The sequence below is a fragment of the Populus trichocarpa genome, chromosome 12 (genome assembly GCF_000002775.5).
Source record: "Populus trichocarpa isolate Nisqually-1 chromosome 12, P.trichocarpa_v4.1, whole genome shotgun sequence".
In the NCBI taxonomy this organism is placed as follows: domain Eukaryota; kingdom Viridiplantae; phylum Streptophyta; class Magnoliopsida; order Malpighiales; family Salicaceae; genus Populus; species Populus trichocarpa.
The window spans coordinates 10,779,369-10,799,707 of record NC_037296.2 but is presented as its reverse complement, the minus strand read 5'-3'; the positions used below and the strand labels follow the sequence as shown (position 1 = coordinate 10,799,707).

The 20,339-nt window shown below is 33.7% G+C and overlaps 2 protein-coding genes across 4 annotated transcripts; one reads left to right on the top strand and one right to left on the bottom strand.

Annotated features, from left to right (window-relative positions):
- Positions 1–7,596: 7,596 nt before the first annotated feature.
- Positions 7,597–12,724, bottom strand: LOC7458040 (M phase phosphoprotein 10). Of its 3 annotated transcripts, none has more exons than XM_024582853.2 (13): positions 11,811–12,724; positions 11,408–11,463; positions 10,914–11,016; positions 10,671–10,781; positions 10,383–10,520; positions 9,366–9,428; positions 9,223–9,264; positions 9,006–9,074; positions 8,748–8,819; positions 8,607–8,660; positions 8,385–8,526; positions 8,104–8,166; positions 7,597–8,005 (listed from the first exon to the last, which is right to left on the bottom strand). In XM_024582853.2, the coding sequence occupies exons 1-13, from the start codon at positions 12,486–12,488 to the stop codon at positions 7,992–7,994; spliced, it is 1,605 nt and encodes a 534-aa protein (XP_024438621.1). In that variant the 5' UTR covers positions 12,489–12,724; the 3' UTR covers positions 7,597–7,991. The 3 variants fall into 3 exon arrangements, with proteins under 3 accessions (XP_024438621.1, XP_024438620.1, XP_052302058.1); XM_024582852.2 differs by having other exon boundaries at positions 9,366–9,434; positions 11,811–12,722; XM_052446098.1 differs by lacking the exon at positions 8,748–8,819 and having other exon boundaries at positions 9,366–9,434.
- Positions 12,725–13,537: 813 nt separating this feature from the next.
- LOC7456897 (uncharacterized) lies at positions 13,538–19,305 on the top strand. Its single transcript, XM_002318619.4, has 5 exons — positions 13,538–15,247; positions 15,996–16,991; positions 17,513–17,738; positions 18,438–18,580; positions 18,807–19,305. Exons 1-5 carry the CDS (start codon positions 13,715–13,717, stop codon positions 19,089–19,091), a joined length of 3,183 nt encoding a protein of 1,060 aa, XP_002318655.1. The 5' UTR covers positions 13,538–13,714; the 3' UTR covers positions 19,092–19,305.
- The last annotated feature ends 1,034 nt before the right edge of the window (positions 19,306–20,339 follow it).

Below are 20,339 nucleotides of genomic sequence, written 5' to 3'. Positions count from 1 at the left end.
AGATTTAATATGGTTATATTTGTGTATCTAGCCAAATAGACCCTTAACAATTTCAAAAAAATCTGAAAAACAAATCCATGGACCATTTCAAAAATATTTGTGGGTCCCTTACATGATTTCCCAATATTTTTATCTAATAGAGGGTTGTAGACTTATACTGTAAGATACGGATCTGTTATTAAATATACCTGATTTTTTCTCCAAAAATTTCAAAAAAAATAAAAAATTCAAAACAAAATTCCTTTGTTTCATAAAACACGAAAAAGTGTTTTTATTCAAGAATTTCATTTAACATTGGGTTGTAGAGTTACACTGTAACATATGGACCCGATATTAAATATACCTTTTTTTTCTCCAAAAAATTCAAAAGAATTCAAAAATTCAAAAAACATTTCCCGTTTTAGAAAACATAAAACAATGTTTTTCTTCAAGGATTGCATTTTATATTAGGATATAGACTTACACTGTAAGATACGTACTTAGTATTAAAAATACTTGGTTCTCTCCAAAATTTCAAAAATCTAAAAAAATTTCCAAAACAATTCCTCATTTCAAAAATACAAAAAATATGTATTTTTTTTTCTTGCATATGGTCAAAATTTCACACATATTTTCTAAAAAAGGATAAAATAGGATTTTTATCATATTTTAAAAAATATAAAATGAATACCGTAACCAGTTTATGATTATCCATTAAAGTTTGACCAAAATACCAAAAATTCGACAACCATTAATTTGTTTAATTAATATTCAGAGTGTTAGGATTTAGTTGTAGACTTTAATTGTAACAATCTCAACTTGTAAACTCAAAATATATGATATATATATTCGTAGTTACCAAAATTTTATATATATTATTTTCCTAAAATTTCGGCAGAGTTTTCTTTGTATTCTTTAGGTACCAAGTTATCGACCCAATCATTTCTCAACCTGTAACATCATTCACAATATTCGTCCCATCATTTGAACTTTCAAAACTCAAGCATATTTCAATATCTCAATTCTATTTTCTATAGAACACTATGATAAAAGCTAATAAATTCATAAAAATATATATACAACCAACCATAATTCAACTTAATAATAATAACATTATAAATTACATCCTACACAAGATAAGTTAAACACTACAATTTTTTTAGATATGGAAGTACATTACAACAAAATATTAGTTCTTCCAATTATATTAATCACATAACAAAATTATTTATCCAGCATCTACTTTCCAGATCGAGGGTGTGATGTACCTAAAAACATAATCGCATTAAACATGATTTAAAACAAAATGGCACCTTTCAATCAGTAGTTGATTAAGGACTAACTATTCATATACATTAAAATGACTTTCATATCATCGAATAAATTATCTTCTTTTTTTTTTTTGAAATTTCTAATTTCATAAATTCTATTTTAGATATAGAGATAAATCTACTAAAATAAAAACATCAAGATTATCTCCTACAAACCAGCATATTTAACTTTAAAGTTTTACAATTAATCTATTTTACATCGTGTGATTATCTCATAAATTGATTTTTCTTAACATGGCCATTCAACCAGGCACAGTTCCAGTAATCAAGAAAAAATCTTCAATGCTTTCCCATTCAACAGGACATTATTTTCAGTAATCAGGAAATAATTTTCAAGGCTTGCCCATTCACCAGGGCATTATTTCCAGTAACCAGGAAATCAGGACATTATTTCCAGTAACCAGGAAATAATTTTTAAGGTTTGCCCATTCACCGGGGCATTATTTCCAGTAATCAGCACTAGAAATTTACAACCTATAAATTTCCTTCTACAATAAAAAAAATAATTAATTATTTCAAGGTGTTAAACACCTACCTGATGTCTATGTGCGTGAAGAGGTCCCTTGTTGCTGGTTAGGTCATGCGGCCTCCTCTGTACCAACACAAATTACTACGTTATTTTCATTTATTGGTACCGGTAAAATTTCCAATACCAATTACATACTAATCGAATTACTCAACACCCTTAATTAAGCTTAACTGAACATTCATTCATTTATTTACAAAATTCATTATTCAAATTAACTTATCAACATCAATAGGGCTAGGGCAAGATCCCTCAATAATATTATCAAAACTCAATTTTTTTCTAATTTTCTTCTTTTAACTGAAATCAACCTAAGGAAGCAAGTAGAGATTGTTTTTTTCTTTTCTCTTTGAAAAATTTGTACTCCTTTCATAATAATAAAACTTATAAACCTATTTATTCCCATATTTTCCAAGCAATTATATTAAAACCTCAAATCCCCTAATTATTTCCTCTTTTGGCCGAAAGTTCAATCAAAATGGGGAGGAAATAATTTTTGTTTCTTTTATTTAAAATTAAACACTTACTCAATCTTAGTACATGCATTCTAACATGGTTTAATCATAATTTGTATCATTCCCATAATCTATAACATAATTCTACAATTTCACATAATTTCAATTCTACATAATCCTTCATCAAACATAAAATTAGAGGAATAAATCATTTGGAGCATGTTATTTACCTCACTTTGATAAGGATTTAAGGAAAGAATGCAAGAAAAAATCAAGTTTTCTTCTCCTCCCTTTTCAAACCCTAGCTTGAATTTCTTCTTCCAAGGCACTCACCACCTTAAAATCACTTCCTCTTGATGTTTAACTAAGCTAATCACTCTAATTACTCACTTTAATTGGTGAAATTAACGAGAATTTGTGTAGACAAATCACACAATTTCTCCCCCTCTCTTGGTTTCACACTCTCGGCTAAAGGAGAGAAAAATTGGAGTATTTATAGTCTAGTTTTTATTTATTTACACATTGGCTCTCATTACTTTTTATTTCTATTTTTGTCAATTAATTCCTCTTTTTACTTAATTACACCACAATACCTTACCTTTTATTCAATTGTGTCCATTTACAACTTGATCCTTTTATTTAATCTATTCGATATTTTATTTTATTCAGATTATAATTTATCGGGTTTTCACATTAATATTTGGAGGTATAAAATTACACTGTAAAGTATATCCTCAGGTTTTAAAGATACAAAAATAGGAAATAAATACGATATTAAAATTTGGATCTTAGAATGGTTAGGATATAACCCGAGATAGAGACTTTCTCACGAAGGAGGATCTATCTTGAATCTTAGATGAGACCAACAAATAGAAACATGCATTACATTAATAATCAATTAACGATGCAGCTTACCATAGGTAAAGTGCACTGGAGGTGATGTGTCTTTTCCTTGCACAACTAATCCCTTTACCTAGACTCTCGTAGACCATAAGGTTTTCTAGTGACCATAATATTATGTAGCGACTCATGAACCTTACAATCATAATTTTATGATTAAACCTAAAACCCTTTCAATTCTAGGAGGCAGCTCTGTCATTCGACATCGTGCACATCTTATAACACACACTCATACAAAATCATATTAAAAAATTGCAAACTTGGGAGCTCAATGATGTAGGACATCTTTATTTTAACAAAAAAAAAGAAAGAAAAAAGTCATGGACGACCATGTTTGTTTTTGCGTTTCAAAAGCGCTTTTGAAAAAAATTGAAATTTTATTTTATTTTTTTCTTTACTTTAAATTAATTTGTTTGGGTGTTTTTATATCATTTTATGCGCTGATATCAAAAATAATTTTTTAAAAATAAAAAAAATATTATTTTGATACATTTCTGAGTGAAAAACACTTTGAAAAGTAACCGCAACCACACTCCCAAACAGGCAAGCCAGATGGAAAACATAAGGTAAGTGTACATTAATAAGAACTGAAAGCATCTTACATTAATAAAAGGTTTTCAACAACTTTGGATTTGGCATGTTATATCGCCTGGTTGTCCAAGAACACAATATAAACATGGCACAGACCCTTCTTTTTACAAAAACAAAAAAATGAAAAGATTATGAGTTTTATGCTTCATGGTCTTAGCATTTCATCATCCATAAAAGTAATACATCATCCATAAAAGTAATATACATTTCTTTGGGAAATGCTTTATAAACATCACAATAAAACCTATTTAGCAATTACTCTATTACAACCATATATACAACAATAACAATAAATATAATCACTAAATTAATTAAGATAGTCAGTGGGTTTTTAAGTCCCTTGCCTGGCTAGTAGCTAGTACCTTTAGCCTTTAGGAGCTGGGTTGGAACTTGGAATAGTTCATGACCCCATTCCTTCCCCTAACATGGCACATGGAACTTATAATTGTTGATGTATTGGTTAAGGTAAAGACTAGTATTATATAGATGGTATAAGATCAACAAGATGGAATGGAAAAAAAAAAAAGAGAAAAGGAAAAGGAAGTTTCCAATTTAAGCAAAAATCTAATAGGCATAAATATTACAACAACATGCTACCTTAATTTCCATCAACAACCTTATTATGAAATAATCAATTACAAGCCACAATCAAAGAATCAAAAAGTATAAGATTCAACAGTGACCATTGCTTGTGGGAATTTGAATACTACTCATCTTAGTTAGCTAAAAATCAAAACCCCTGTCATAAAATAAGAAAATCTAACACCTTAAACCCAATCCTTAAATACATTCCCACAAAATAAAACATTGTTTTTCTTTTTTAAATACCCATATTCTTTAACAAAAAACCAAAATACCCTTTACAAAAAGGAAATCTGGAAGCCAAAAACCTAACCCAAATCCAAAAAATAAAAACAAATCAACAAACCTAGGTAAAGAAAACTTCAAAAAAACTCAAAACTCATAAAAGAATTAACCAAAATAGAATCTCAAAAGAAGATATACATATATACTTGTACCACCATCACAAGCTTAAAGTTTGGATAATCAATAACTTGCTAATTTGGCAAAGCCTACACAAATTATATAAAAAAAATAATCTAAAAGAAAATAAAAATGAAATCTTGAGATTATTGCAATATAGAAAATGAAAATGAACCAAGGGAGGGAAGTTGCACTGGGTTGGGAGGTTGGATTTTTTAGGGTGGCTGTCAAAGATTTGAAGTGGGTAGGAGAGAGATCAAGTTTAGGTTTTGAATTGGAATCAAATAAGAAGAAGAAATGGGAGAGAAGAGAAGATTGTTGTGTTTTAAATCACTTTAAATCGCCGATGAAATTACCGATGATTTTTTTTTAATTCCATTGTTGTTTTCGTCGAAAATTACTGACAAAATATATTCATCACATTTTATATCAGTAAAACACGATGAAATATTTTTTTGTTGGTGTTCCCATTATTTTTTTGTAATTTTCTGGTAGTGTCTTTACTATAGGATAAATCTCATTATTGATCCTACTATTGCAATTTATTTCACAACCAAATGGGAGATCTCTTTTACTTTTTTTTGCAATTCATTTGTTTTCATTTTGTCTTGTCATTTTCTTTGCAGAAATCTATGGTTAATTTGGTTTGCAATCTTATGTGGTCTATAAGTATCATTGCAAATAAGTGAAATGATCAGAAGTTTTTGAGCTTGATTTAAGAAAGTGAAAACCTTTATGAAAAGTAGGTATCATCTTACATAATTTTTTGCAATTTTTTTTCATTCAACACATACCATGAGCTAATTGATGATGTATTTTTATACATTTATGATTAATTGAGATTGAAACTTAGTGTTATCTTTCAATATTCTTTTAACCCTCTTTCATAGGGTTTCTACCTCTATCTCACCCTCTTCAACTCTCCTCTAGAGGGTTTCTCCCCCTATTAATCAATTTATCCCTCTCAAACAGGGATTTCTCCAACCCTTTAAGTTTTGTACTCTTGTTTTACATCAACCTTCTAAGTAAAAAAGCTATCAATATAATAAAATTCTTATAATAAACTCCAATAATAATTCCTAAAATACAAATTAATCCCTTTTTTAATTATATGTCTATTTTAATACTATGCTAAACCCTAAATAACACATAATAAACTTCCTAAATCATTCTAAACTAATGTTACTTATTTTGGCAAGCTCTTCTAACATTAAAAAAAAATTTCTCTAAGAATAAGATCCATAAGATTTTTATCCATTCATAGGAATTGATTCTAATTCATATAATTAAAATAAAATATTTTAAAACAAAAATATTCATAGATAATGTTATGCTAATGCTCATATTAATTAAAATTAAGTATAAAACACCAAAAGGCGTGAGGATATTGGGTTTAAGAACTTTTTTTCTTTAAAATAATTTTTTACTTAATTATACCATAACAAAAATAGATGTTTATAAAATTAAGCATAAATAAAGTATCACGATATTTATTTGGGACTGTGATAACTTCATAGAAAAAAACCAAAACAATTTATAAAAACTAATTCAAAATTAAATAATTGTTAAAGAATAAAATTAAGGAAAAAAGAACAAAAATGAAAGAAAAAAAGATGGGGAAAAGCCAAGAAAAGAAGGAGAATGCAAAAAAGAAAAAAATAGCCACATTTTTTCTTTTCCAATTCACCCTCCATTTATTTTCCATTTCCCCCATTATTTTATTTTAATTTGGTTTTCATATTCTCAATTTATCTCTAGACTTTTTTTAACAATGGTTTGGGTTGAACCGACTAAGTCGACTGAATCATATTAGAATAGCTCCCACATGATTTAATTTTAATTTTAGACCAAGCAAGAAGTCAATAGGTATTTTTTTTTGTCAATTATATATATTTTTTTCTCAATTTTGTCCTCATATCCTTTTTACTGGTCAATTAGATTACTTTTTGACCGACTAAATCACCAAGATCCATAGTTTGAAAACTCGGTCCGGCTGGTCAACCTGGGGTTGGAACCAGGCCGGGTTGAAGAAAAAACAGGAGAAGGAAAAATCCGGTGTGACCCGGCAACCCGGTCAAAAACCCGGTTGCAATCCGTTGATTTTTTTTTTTACTAAAACAACGTCGTTTTGATTTTTTTTAAAAAAAAATTGACCCGGACGACCCGGTCAAAACCCGAAACCCGGGCCTTGAACCGTGCCGGGTCTAAAAACTATGTCCGGGTCACGTTAAGATAACTCTAACAAGATTTTATTTAAACTTGGGTTAGGCAAGAAATTAAGTTGAGATGTTTTTTCATATTAGTTTTTTTTTTCCTCTTAATTTCATCTTCAAACTTTTTTTAATAATCAAAATGATTTTGAACCAACTAAGATAACCAAATCACACCAGAATAATTTTTGCATAATTTAACTGAAAAAAAAAAAAACAAATCAATAAATTTTAAAATTGGCCTGCTAAATTAAATTTAATATAAATATTCAATAATTATCTACAATCAATCTGAGTATTTTTTTTGTTGCAGCGTGCACCCCAAGTTTTTTGGTATAAAAAGTGTAATTTTTCTTTCAAATATCTATCTTCCTGGAGAATTTCTGATTAGCTTCGAGAGGAGCTTCCATAACTGTGGGGAAAAAAAGGGTGTAAGATGCATTTCAAGAGCCGAGAACAGAGCTTATTTCTGACCAAAATAAGAAGAGAAAGTTTAAGTCCTGTTTACGCACTTTGTTTCTGTAGAGCTCTTTGCCCCAGTTAGGTCCCCTAAGTAAATAGTTCAACAGAAGAACCGCTTCCCCTGTATTCTTCCAGGTAATGCTTCTCATCATTCATCCTTCCTTTAACTTCTGATTCATATTTCACATTGCATGACAGAACCAGCCTCATGACAATAAAATGCAATAATAATGTGTCAAACAATGATCTGAGGTTGAATAACATTTTCAACTCTAAATTCTAATTCTAAAGTATAAAAGGTATAGCCTATGGTTGCCAACATCCCACCGAGCTTCTTTCAAGCTATATCCCAAATCTTTCTAGTTCTTCTTCTGGCATAGTTTTCTTCTCGTCAGTGCTTGTTAAAAGCATGAAACAAATGGGCATCTTACAGTGCTGCAAGGTACCGCTCTTCTCCTGTTTCTCCTCTCCATCTGGCGGTCCTAAACTTGAAACCATAACTTCAAAAGGTTCCGTGGCTCTTTGTGCATGGATATAACGATGAAACAAGTCACTATTCTTCCTTGCCTGCATTTTAATAAAAAATTGAGGTTTAGTGACTGTCAAATTGGGTTAATTTAAGCTTCCAAAAATAATGACACCTGACGGTTACGATGAACACTCACCATCATCGTGGTATAGTGTTGTGTTCTCTCGTGCCTTCTTTGCTGTCCCTTTAACCGATTCAGCTGTAATCATCAATTAATGGTTAATATGAGAGGAAAGATCGAACATGCAGGCAAAAACTAGATGAGACAGAGAGAATGATGAGAATTGAGCAGCTTTCTTCTGGATGCTTTAAACTACTAATTGATCTTTCTTTTCATGGTGTTATGAGCTGAAAGAAGCAATCAACTAGATATGCAAGGCTTTTGAGAGAATACTAAACTTTCTTATCAAATCTCACCCTTAAATTTTCTTTTCTTGTTAGCCCTCCTCCTCTTCCTCTCAGCCTGCGTAAGTTCTGCTTCTTCCTTAATATCACCTTTGCCTGAAAAAACTTCTTCTGGAGCCAGCATAGCTGCATCTGAAACTGCCATGGGTGCAATCTATACATGGAAGACTATGTATTAGCAAGTCAAGTCAGAAACAAAGTTCAGACCGAAGAGGATAGGGAGATATCTTTTACCTCTTCCATAGCAAGAGCAGGGACATTTGCTTGGATAGACATGTCTTCTATGACCTATCAAAGTCACACAAAAGGGATCAATTTTTTTTAAAAATAAAAAGGTGGATAAAAGCCCGTCATTTTATGGATTGAGAAGCATACAGGTTTGGGAGCAAAGTGGTAGTGAGAAAGTGCATCCAACTTCAAGCACAGTTTTTTGAACAGGACACTTGCCTAAGTAAGAAAAGAAAACAAGATTACACAAATCAAAGATGTCAATGTAATAAAATCAGAAGGACATAGAAAACATAATACAATGTGCTGGAGTCATTGAAGATATGAAAATTTGTAATGAAGAAACAACTAAGGAGAAATAATAATAGTACCAACAACAACAAATACAACATCATGAATATCTACCTCCTTCTTCTGTTCATCTAAGAAAGATAACGGTGCAGCAGCTGGATTTGTCTTTTGAACATATTCTTCCTGTAAATAATTAGAGAGAAATTTGGATTCAATACACGAGCTCAACAACAGAAGAAAACAATCAAGCTCAGAAACTATTAAGAACAGTATAGGATCCAGTATCCAGAATTGGAAACCCGACAAAGCATGCTGGTTAAGATAGACAAACCTCATAAACATCGGCAAGACCCTTCTTGCTCTTATTATCATCCTGCACATTTTATGAAAAATACAGCGAGCAGAATTAATGTTATATCATAACAGGGAACAATGGAAAATAAACTAAACTATGTTACCAGTAATATTGTTTACCAACTCTTTCAGTTCTCTCGGTGCTTTAGAGGGTAAACTGGGAGCCTTCTGAATGTCATTAAACTGTCCCTAAGATCATCATGGCAAGACTGTTTCTGGTTAAAAAGTCAGCATGTGCATGCACACACACAGACAACAATGTCTAACATAGCAAAGTATCAAAGCAGTGTCCAATTCAAAATGAGAAGCAGCAAGATCTGAACAAAGGAACCAGTTATATAGATTCAAAACAAGAAAGATCAAGATAAAATATACCCAAAATTTTTCCCATAACAAAGCATAAAATTCCATGAAGCTACTCATATTGTCAGGTACAGTGGTAGAAAATTTCTTTCTGAAAGCTTGACCTAGGATTTAGGAATTTTTTCTGCTTGTATAGAAATTTGGAAAAGCCAAAATCATAGGAGGAAGTTGCTCTGCCATTAATATCACCCATTCATCTGCCAACTTTAAGAACACAAGTGTTTGGACAAATGTTCACCGTTATCTAAAAACCAGAAAATTCTGAACAGACATTGTTCAAATTATCTGAAGAACTGTGCCATGGCTTTGAATAAATAATCATGCATATGTCCAGTAACAATTGCAATGTTTATTCACCAACTTCTCATAACAAAAACAGCCAAATATAAACCAGTGTTCTCATAGTAAAAGAAGACTTGTGTATGAACCTCAACAAAGACAACCCTGTTGCCACTGCAACATAACATTGGGATAGTGTACATATGCATGTGAGCAAGTGTGTGCGCATCTGAGGTACATCAGCTCATCACATGGCCATCACATAGATATAGTTGCAGTTTACCTTGAAGCAACTGCGAAAAATTCTACTTGGTTTCTAAGTGCAAAATAAAAGAAAAATTGCATGACACATAAATCATAAATCATAATCAATTTGTTACAAGCAATCAACACATAGCAAGAAAATTTGGATTAAACATTTGAAATAAAGTCAAACAGTGATGTCTTACAAGACAGCAAGATACATAAGAAAATTCATTAAAAATTGAAGTTTACCTCAATGATCCTATTCTTAATCATATCTTCCAGTGTTGCAGTAACCTCCTCAGTGATTACAGGGGCAGGCCTCATATTGTGTTCAAAGTCTAAATCAACTTCTAGTGCACTATTCTTGGGTCTGCTTGCAGCAGTTACCTGTTGCAAAGTCCATTGTATGTGACATCAAAACCAAAACCTAACATCGATTGGATTGGGTAGGATTATATCCAAAAACGAATAAAAATAATAAAGCACAAAGCATAAAAGCAATTTCTTAATTAGACACTAAAGGAAGGCCAGAGTTACCTCTCCTTGCATGGTCCAAGTTTTTGGCTCCAAATTTGCTTTCTCCATCTGCTCTATCTCAGATTGAAGCTTCTGAAGTTGTTTTTCATGGGTAGAAAGTCTACCTTTTCTCTGCACAATGGAAATAACAGCACCATTACATTTACACAAACGTTCACTTCTTAAAATTTAAATTATACTGCCGCAGGAAAGACAGCAGAAACTTTGTTGAATGCATTTAGACATAAAAACACATCATCATACCTCATCAACTGCTTCATCATCAAGTTCATCATCTGAGCTTGAGTCTTCTTTTGACTTTCTTTTTAAGATTTTTCTCCTTTTACTGCCAAAGAAGTCTTCATATCTGAATCTCAGCGATGCACAAGAGAAACCAAGAATCAGTAATTCAAGGTAAAAAAAAAAAACTTTCAAGGAAGGTAGTAAGGTCTGGTGCTGGTGGCACCATTAGAAGCAGTATGAACATGAAGAATTAGTGATAGAGGTGAACTAAGAAGAGCAAAAGAAAATGAAATACAAATCAGTATGACCATTGAAGCAACAGTTTCATAAGAAGTGCTGCCAGCAACAGGGCAAATGGAGGCCTTGCTAAGTTTCCGTGAGATTTCTCTGGAACAAATAAATAAATGAAAGAAGTGCTTTAACTATCACCATGTAACTTCAGTTATGATTCTATAACTAATAACTCATCCCGGAAAAAAAAAAACCCCAAAAAATAAATACAACAAAATTAGGACCTGGCATGCTTGCTTGCATCTTCATCTTCCTCATCACCATCGCCAAAAACCCCAAGCTGAATGATTAGATGTCCAGTGAGTATAAAAGCATGAACCATAAAAAAAAGGGAAAGAGTTGAAAATGTATAAAGGAAAAATCTATGCTAATCCAATTAAATAACACATCTACAATATGCATAATCCCAGATTGATCTTCAATATAGACTAATTAAAAGCTATATTTGATTATGACTTTGCCAACACTACCTCCACTACAGCAAACTGAATAACCAACAATAATTCGCGCTATCCTAGATCAAAATCATATCTAAGAATTCCCAAACCAAACAAATTATCATAATCACATAAAAAATGTTAATGCATCCACAAATCTAATTTGATTAACTATATAAGTATGCATCACCTCATCATCTTCATCATCCTCTCCTCCCTCACCTTCATCATCATCCTCGTCTTCGTCATCCTCCTCACTTAAATTGTCTTTCTTGTTATTCTTCTTTGTATCTAGTCCATATTCCTTGGCATCCTCATCCTCCAAAAAATCCTCCAAATCCTTTATCTTCAAAAACTTATCCTCTACCACTCCCTTTTCTCCCTCCTCTTCTCCACTCTCTTCCTCTTCACTTACCTCCTCCTCCTCTTCATCATCATCGTCATCTTCATCATCAATTCCATACATATCCATGTCGTCGTCGTCACCATTACCAACCCCATCAATTTTTTTCACCTCCTTCTCTTCTACACCGTTGTTTTTCCCTTGTAAGACCTTCTCACCAGTTACTCTAATTTCCTCTGGATTCTTCTCAAAGTGCAAAACTTGACGGCGTAAAGTGGACAACAACGGCTGTGATTGTAAGTCAATTTGCTGCCAAATCTGCTCAACATCAAACCCGTCAATTAGAAGTTGATCAAAGAGCGATTTAGCGACATGAGGATTTATTGAAGAGAAGATATGTTTACAGGCCGTGCGTGCTGTTTGAGACAGAGAAGGCGATGGTGCTAGCCATAGTGGTGGGTTAGTCGATTTTAGGCGATTTAAGGCTTCTAAGGCTGCTGCTGCTGCTTCGCTAGGTATTGCCATGGCCGGCAGAATGTGAACGGTTCCTGTGCCTCTGGGCTCTGGGAGTGTTTTGTTGAAGTTAGTTAGGGTTTTGGGGTTTTGGAGGTAGGGCAGTGAGCGCCAATATGGGGAAATTTGGGGTTATGTTTTCTATTTGCTTAAAGAAAAAAAACAATTAGGGATGGGAATTTCAACTGAACCGAAGGATAATGATCTGAAGTCTGAACCGATTCGAATGGTTTAGACCTGAATGAATAAGAAACTTTTAGAGCTGATCGGGTTTAAATTCGGGTTTTAAGTTGAGTATAAAATATAAATACTAGAATGTTCATCTTGAAAACTGACCCAAACCTAACTGAGATTTTCTAAGTTTTTTTTTCCAAATTAGACCGGCTACATTTGACAGCTGGATAAAGTATTCAATAGCATATTGGCATCAAACTGAAAATTAGATACAAATAAATAAAATAAATGTGAAATTCCCTATAATTGTTTTTCATCATAAAATATTATATATATAAATTAGGTTTTTTTTAATATAATTGAAAATAAATATAAAAGCTATTTGTTTCTAGGTTGGCTAGATATTTTTAAAAATTTTAAATTTTTTTATAAATTTTTAATGTTTTTGAATTGTTTTGATATACTATAAAAAAATAAATTTTTAAAAATAAAATATTTTAATATATTTTTAAATAAAAAATATTTAAAAAAATATCTATTAACACAATATTTAATACCTTCTAAAAAAATCAACTAAGAAAATAAACTTTTTATTTTGAGGTCCATCTTATAACTATTTGTGAGGATAATTGCATTATTAATATATTATTTTTATATAATTTCTGAATTTTATTTTATTTATTTAAATAGATTTTAAAAAAAAATTCATTAAGTAAATGAACTTTAATATATATATATATATATTCATTTTAATATACCTGTATTTTTCACTGTTCTATTCAAGCAGCGAATGAGTGTCAAAAAAAAAAAAAAAAGTAAATGACAAATCATGAAAAAAATATAGTAGTAATCAACAGTTTCTGAATTTAATTTGTCTGGCTCAAAATAAAAATAGTCTAAAAATTGAATCGTTCACACAAAACAGTTTGGAAAAATCATTCTTCTCCGGCCTCTCTGTCAAAACTCGAAATTCGCTCTCCTCTCTCATCTTCCTTCCATTTCCTTTCATCAAGTTTTCAACGTCAATCAATCCACCACAACAGTAACAATCAGTTTTTTTTATTATGGATGGAGAGGGGACCCACGACACCATCTCCAGGGGGCCTGATCCGTTCCACTCTATCAATTCGGACGGTGGTGACGCCTCTCCGTCACAGTATTCCTCATGCGGAGAATCGGAGTTCGAGCGATACTGCAGCGCCAATTCAGTTATGGGCACACCTAGCTATAGTAGCTCATTTGGAGCCTCTTTTAATGATTGTATAGAGTCTGATCTTGGGTCTTTGAAAAGTTTGGATGATTTTGGGTTTGATGGTAATAGGAACTTGGAGGATAGAAAGCTTTTGAATTCGGTTATTGATCGTTTAGATGGCAGTTTTGAAGAGAATGAGACTGGTAGGTTGGGAATTTGTGGAGCAAGTAGTAATGAATTGGACAGTAGGATTTGGGAGATTGAGAAAGGGGATTTGGGTCGAGTTGGCTGTGGAGAGAATGAAGATTGTCAAAGTGGGTTGGATGTAGAGGTAGATTTGGGATTTGATGGGGGGAAAGATGGGGGTTCGTCTAGATATGGATATTCGGAGGATGATGATTCCATTTGTGGGTGTGGTTCGGATGATGAGAAAAGGAAGAATTTGTATTTTAGGAGGAATGTGTTGCTTGGTGAGGAAGGGAAAGTAGGTGGTGAGAATCCGTTGCTGATGGGTTCGTCTGTGGCTTTTGGGTCGGAAGATTGGGATGATTTTGAGCTAGAAACTGGGGGAGGCATTGGAGCTTCTTTGACCTTGGATAAATTTCAGCAGCAGGAGCAGGGTCTGGCGACTGACGGAAACTTTTTCAGTTCTATTCCTGTGGTTTCAACTGTAGCACCTGTTATTGGGGACGCAGAAATAGGGGAAGATGTGACTGAGGAACATGCTGGCATTGAAGACAGTGAAGGTGATGATTTGGGAGAGAAGCTCAATTCCGGTACTGAGATCCCTTATGGTGTACGGAATTCTATTGTGGATCTAGTGGAAGACATGAGAGACATTTCTGTAGTCAGTTGTCAGGTACAAGGTGCTCATGAATTGGCCAAAGATGATAAAAGTACTTTGATCATGCCATTTGGTTTTCCAGGCTATTGCGAACCACAGCAAGAAGATGCTAGAGACATTTCTCTTAACTGCAATCAAGCCCAAGGTAGTAACGACACAACAGAGCTTTACAAAAGTTGTCCTGTCAGCGACTTCTTTGAGGTGGAGCAGGAACCTCTTGTAGAAATAACCCCCGTAGGGTTAGGATTGAATTTTACAGATCCTCACATGGAAGGTCTGAATCCATGTGTGAAATCCGAGGAAGTTGTTTGTACCGATGATAAAAAAGCTTTGGAAAATGAAGAGGCTGGGAATTTTGAAGTAGAGGCAGATCCCCTTTCTGATACAACTAATCAACTTCATTTCTGCGCAGTTGAATACTCAGAAAATGCAAGTGCAGAATCCCTTGTGACCCAAAAATTAAATTCAACTCTGCCAATGCTTGAAAATAACATGAAAAAAGCATCAGAAAATGCTCCTGGTTCTGTGATTCTTTATGAAGACCATTCTGCAGTGGTTAAGGTTAGTCTCCATGGTAACTTAATGATTAGTTTCTTCTCCGTAAGCACCAGATTAGTAACATTAGTTCTACAACCCTCCTAAGTTTATAAATTATAGAACCAATTTGTAGATGTCCTTTAGATGTCTTGTTACTTTTTATGCATGGTTATCATGTATAGCACACAGAAAAGAATCTTTCAGGGATGGAATTGGGATTTGACACTTTCACTTGCATTATCTGCTTAGCAATGTTTTAAGCAACATGCGTTACATGTTTGTTCTTGTATAAAAACTCAGTTCTAGAATCTGGCTTGTACGTATTTAGGAGCATGGATATGTTTTTTAAGTATCTACATGTTTGAAATCTGATACTATCAAACTTTTTAACCAGATTGCTTGCATGTAAGTATATGTGCTGAGCTCCAATGGAAACACAACTTACTGCCAAACCTGTGAAGTCTTTTGGATGACCCATATTCTGATATAGCATCATCTTATGCTTATAATTTGTGTTTCTTTTAAATTTGAAGTAAATTGCTTTGTGTTGGCGATTTGGAATTATTATAGTTTTTGTCATGGTGTAATTGTTTGGAAGAGTTTGAAGCAATACAGTGACCAATCTGTTGCAAAAGTGTTTTTTCACAAAGTGTGTTTTTCTAGTGGCTAGCTGCCTTTTTATTTGACTGCAGGGAATCTATTTCCAGCGTTGCTCTCAAGTTGCTTTTTAACCTGCATCTATTCTAATCCGTTTCCTAAATTCTCTTGCCAGGCAGAGAATTTTGAGCTTATTGAATTTTACGATGAGATTGTCAACGAAATGGAAGAAATTTTACTTGACTCCGGTGAGTCTCCAGGGGCTAGATTTCTTCAGGGTAATCATTTGTTTCAGTCACAGCTATTACTGCCGCTAAGAGATGGTGGGTCAACTGCTTCTACTTCTGGTACCAACGAGGCTTACCCGCTAATTACACATCCAAAGAGAATTGATAGGGTTGAAGTGGTAGGAGCAAAGCAGAAGAAAGGAGATGTCTCCCTTAGTGAAAGATTGGTTGGAGTGAAGGAATACACCATGTATATAATAAGGGTATGGAGTGGCAAAGACCAGTGGGAGGTTGAACGCAGGTATCGTGATTTCCATACGCTCTATCGCAGGCTGAAATCATTATTTGCTGACCAGGGCTGGACTCTTCCTTCTCCTTGGTCCTCTGTGGAAAAGGAATCTAGAAAAATATTCGGGAATGCATCTCCAGATGTTGTTTCTGAGAGAAGTGTTCTTATTAAGGAGTGTTTACATTCAACTATCCATTCTGGGTTCTTTTCCAGTCCCCCAAGTGCACTGGTTTGGTTCTTGTGTCCTCAAGGTTCATTTCCTAGTTCCCCTGCAGCAAGAATGCCAGTTGCTCGGTCTATATTTTCTAACAAAGGGGCAGATGCAGGAAATATTTCCACTTTAGGGAAGACAATATCGCTTATTGTTGAAATCCAGCCACACAAATCTACTAAACAGATGCTAGAAGTGCAACATTATACTTGTGCTGGATGCCACAAGCATTTTGATGATGGTATGACATTAATGCAGGACTTTGTACAGACACTTGGGTGGGGAAAGCCTCGGCTTTGCGAGTATACTGGTCAGTTATTTTGTTCTTCATGCCACACAAACGAGACTGCAGTTTTGCCAGCAAGAGTTCTACATTATTGGGATTTTAATCAATACCCAGTTTCTCATCTGGCCAAGTCATACTTGGATTCCATCCATGAGCAGGTATTTTGAGAAGTGGTTCTTCTGTTGTCATTTGTAGAATCTCTGCATAATTGGATGCTTCTAGGTTGGATGATATTGTCAAAATCAAGGGATAGATAAATAACTGACACAAAATCATGAAAGGAATAAGTTTGTCAAGCACATTTTTGTGCTTGCTTACATACTATAATGGGCCAAAAGTCGATTTTTAACTGATGATCCAACTGTCTAGCATTTCCTTGACTATATTTGGTAAGATTTGACATGCTTGTAAGAATGATGATTGTAGATGCCTACCCCATTCCAGGTTGTCACATGTCTATATGCTTGGAACTTTTGATTTAATTGTTAGTTTTTGTATGCTTGGGGTATCAATCTAATTTGTAGTTCCCTAAATTCTTCATTTAGATAGTAACACATGCATGTGTCATTGATGTTTCACCACTTCAAGTATTATAGATCCATATTGAGCTTCCAATTCAATGCACAGAGTTTGTATCTAAGTTTTTGCCAGATACCCTTAAATGAATTTTCTTTTGCAGCCCATGCTTTGTGTAAGCGCAGTCAATCCTCTCTTATTCTCCAAGGTCCCAGCCTTGCACCATATTATGGGTGTCAGGAAAAAAATTGGAACTATGCTTCAATATGTTCGATGTCCATTCCGCAGGACCATCAACAAAGTACTCGGTTCTCGAAGATATCTTCTTGAAAGCAATGATTTTTTTCCCCTTAGAGACCTCATAGATCTCTCAAAAGGGGCATTTGCAGGTTAACATCTAATCACAAGTTAATTGCTATTTTAGTATTTTGTTTGGAAGATTTCTCATCGAAACTTGTGCCTTGTTGTCAAGTCCATCTGTGTCTATGCCCTTGTTTACATGTGCAGAAGTCTCAATTCCAATATCTAATGTAAGTCTATGTTGATTTATTTGCAAGCAGTTAGGCTGGATCTAAACATTTCTTTGTAATTGGCTGATCTAACTTTGTTTTTTTGTTTCCTAGCTTTTGACATGCCCTTCCATTGCATGTTCCTTTCTGTTTGTGTGTGTGAAGTTACTACTTTTTTCCACGGTTTGGCATCATCAGTTTCTTTGATGTTATGTGGCAGTCTTTATTTGCCTCGCTCTGATGCATTAACTGACTCTTAACCATACAGGAATCTCTCACTCTTGTCTCTCAAATGGGCCTCAACAATTGTTTTTCATGTCAAATAAAATAGTAATTACGTGCCATTGATCATGCTCATATGGCTTTGAGTCTTTTGCTAAGCCAGCAACTGTAATCTGCATAGTAGAACTTTTTCTTAAAAGACTTATCTGCATAGCAATTATCTGCTTCTTTATTGAACCCTAAATTTTCCTTTTGTCAGTGCATGTGATGTCCTGGGACTTTTATATAGGTATCTGAGTTCTGTGTAATTGTGTGACCCTGTTTTTTTTCTTTAACACATCTCTACTTCTTTTGCAGCACTACCGGTGATGGTGGAAACTGTTTCAAGGAAAATTCTGGAGCATATAACAGAGCAATGTCTCATATGCTGCGATGTGGGAGTCCCCTGCAGTGCCCGACAAGCTTGTAATGATCCATCTTCCCTCATATTCCCTTTTCAGGTGGGCATTCATTCAATTGCATATAGTAGAGCTTTGTTTAACAGTAGCATGATGAATGTTTTTTATTGAAAAAAATTGAAGATTTCTCTGTAGTGGTGTATCTCATGCTCTAGTGAATAGCCCTTCAACTAGCAAGCAACATAAGATGACTCCTATATCATCCTTCTAGTTGATAGCTGAAAAGTTGGCATAGATACGTTCTGACAGTTGAAAACAACTTAAACAGGAAGGTGAAATTGAAAGGTGTGCTTCTTGCGGATCAGTATTCCACAAGCCCTGCTTCAGAAAGCTTACAAATTGCTCTTGTGGGACACGCCTTAGTGCAGATCAGGTCATGGAGTCTACCAATATGTTGAGCCGTAAGGCCAGTGGTTTCGTGCTGGGAAGGAGATCGGGCTCTAGTTTGCATCTGGGATTGCTCTCTGGACTATTTTCGAAGGCACGTCCAGAAAAAATGAAGGACGAAGATACTATTATCTTAATGGGTTCTTTGCCAACCACTTCTCTTTAATCACCTGTGATTGTAATGTGCCTTTTGTATATTGTCTTGATTGTAAAGCGGGAGTTCATTGTACCACTTGGCACCTTGAGTTTTTGGCTGAACAAGCGGACGTAGCCTATATCATTGCATTGTATGAAGAGTTTCGAGGTTGGGTGAGTGTATATATTACATGATTCATATGACTGTCTTCCTTTTGTAATAAGAAAATAATTTCAAGTATTAACTGATCTTCTGTAAACTTGTTTTCCTTTTTCTTGAACCTCAAAATTTTGCCTACACTTGTAAACCTACCTGAATCTGGAGTTTGACCAAATCACCAGAGGGGCTCGGGAGTTTAGTTGGTAGTCTTGCTATTTTGGAGAGGGAGATGAAGCTTGTTGGGGTTGATCTTTGGTGCTGTTTTTCTGTTGAGCCTGGAGGTTCTGAATCTTCTGATGCTTGATGTTGGCTATCATCTGAGTCAGAACTCAGAAGGTGGCGACGGCATTCATAGTTGCTTGGGACCAAAAGGAGGAGAAAACTGTATATTAGGTGCCCAGTCTTTGATTTTATTTACGTTTGAGTGCTTCACCTTTAACTTTATCTATTTGAAATACCAAAATTTACATGTGTATTTTATGTTAATCAGTTTTTTTCATTATTCTATTATTTTTTCGTATTCATATTTATATATATTAACATAAAAATAAATCTATACTTGGGCTTCATTTTGTCTTTCTTCAATTAGCTGGTTTTCTTTATAATTTGTGAAGTTATTTCGCAAATTTGTAATTTGAACAAGAAATACAAAAATAAAATACTGACCTGCGTGGTACATCCACTAAAAATTAGTAAAAGAATTGTTCATTGATGGGTTAACTTAGTCTTTTTGTCTGGAATTGTGTTTACGGTTACTTTTTAAAGTGTTTTTCGTGCCGAAATATATCAAAATGACTTTTTTTTATTTTTAAAAAATTATTTTTGAGATTAGTGCATCAAAACAATTCAAAATATATAAAAAAATTAAATTTTTATAAAACGCGGTGTTTCAAATGGTGCATTAGTCATGAGTTCCTGTATTAATGATTTTTTTTAAAAAAAATTCTTGGATGGAAAATTCTCATTTTTTTCTATATTTAGATTACCACCCCTTTTACCATGTTAAATTATTAATAGACCCCTTATTCTTCTTCTTTTTTTTTTTTGGACTGACGCTACCAATTTGTTTTTCTTCGTTTTTTTTATATAGTGTATGGATTAAACTCTTTTTGTCAATGT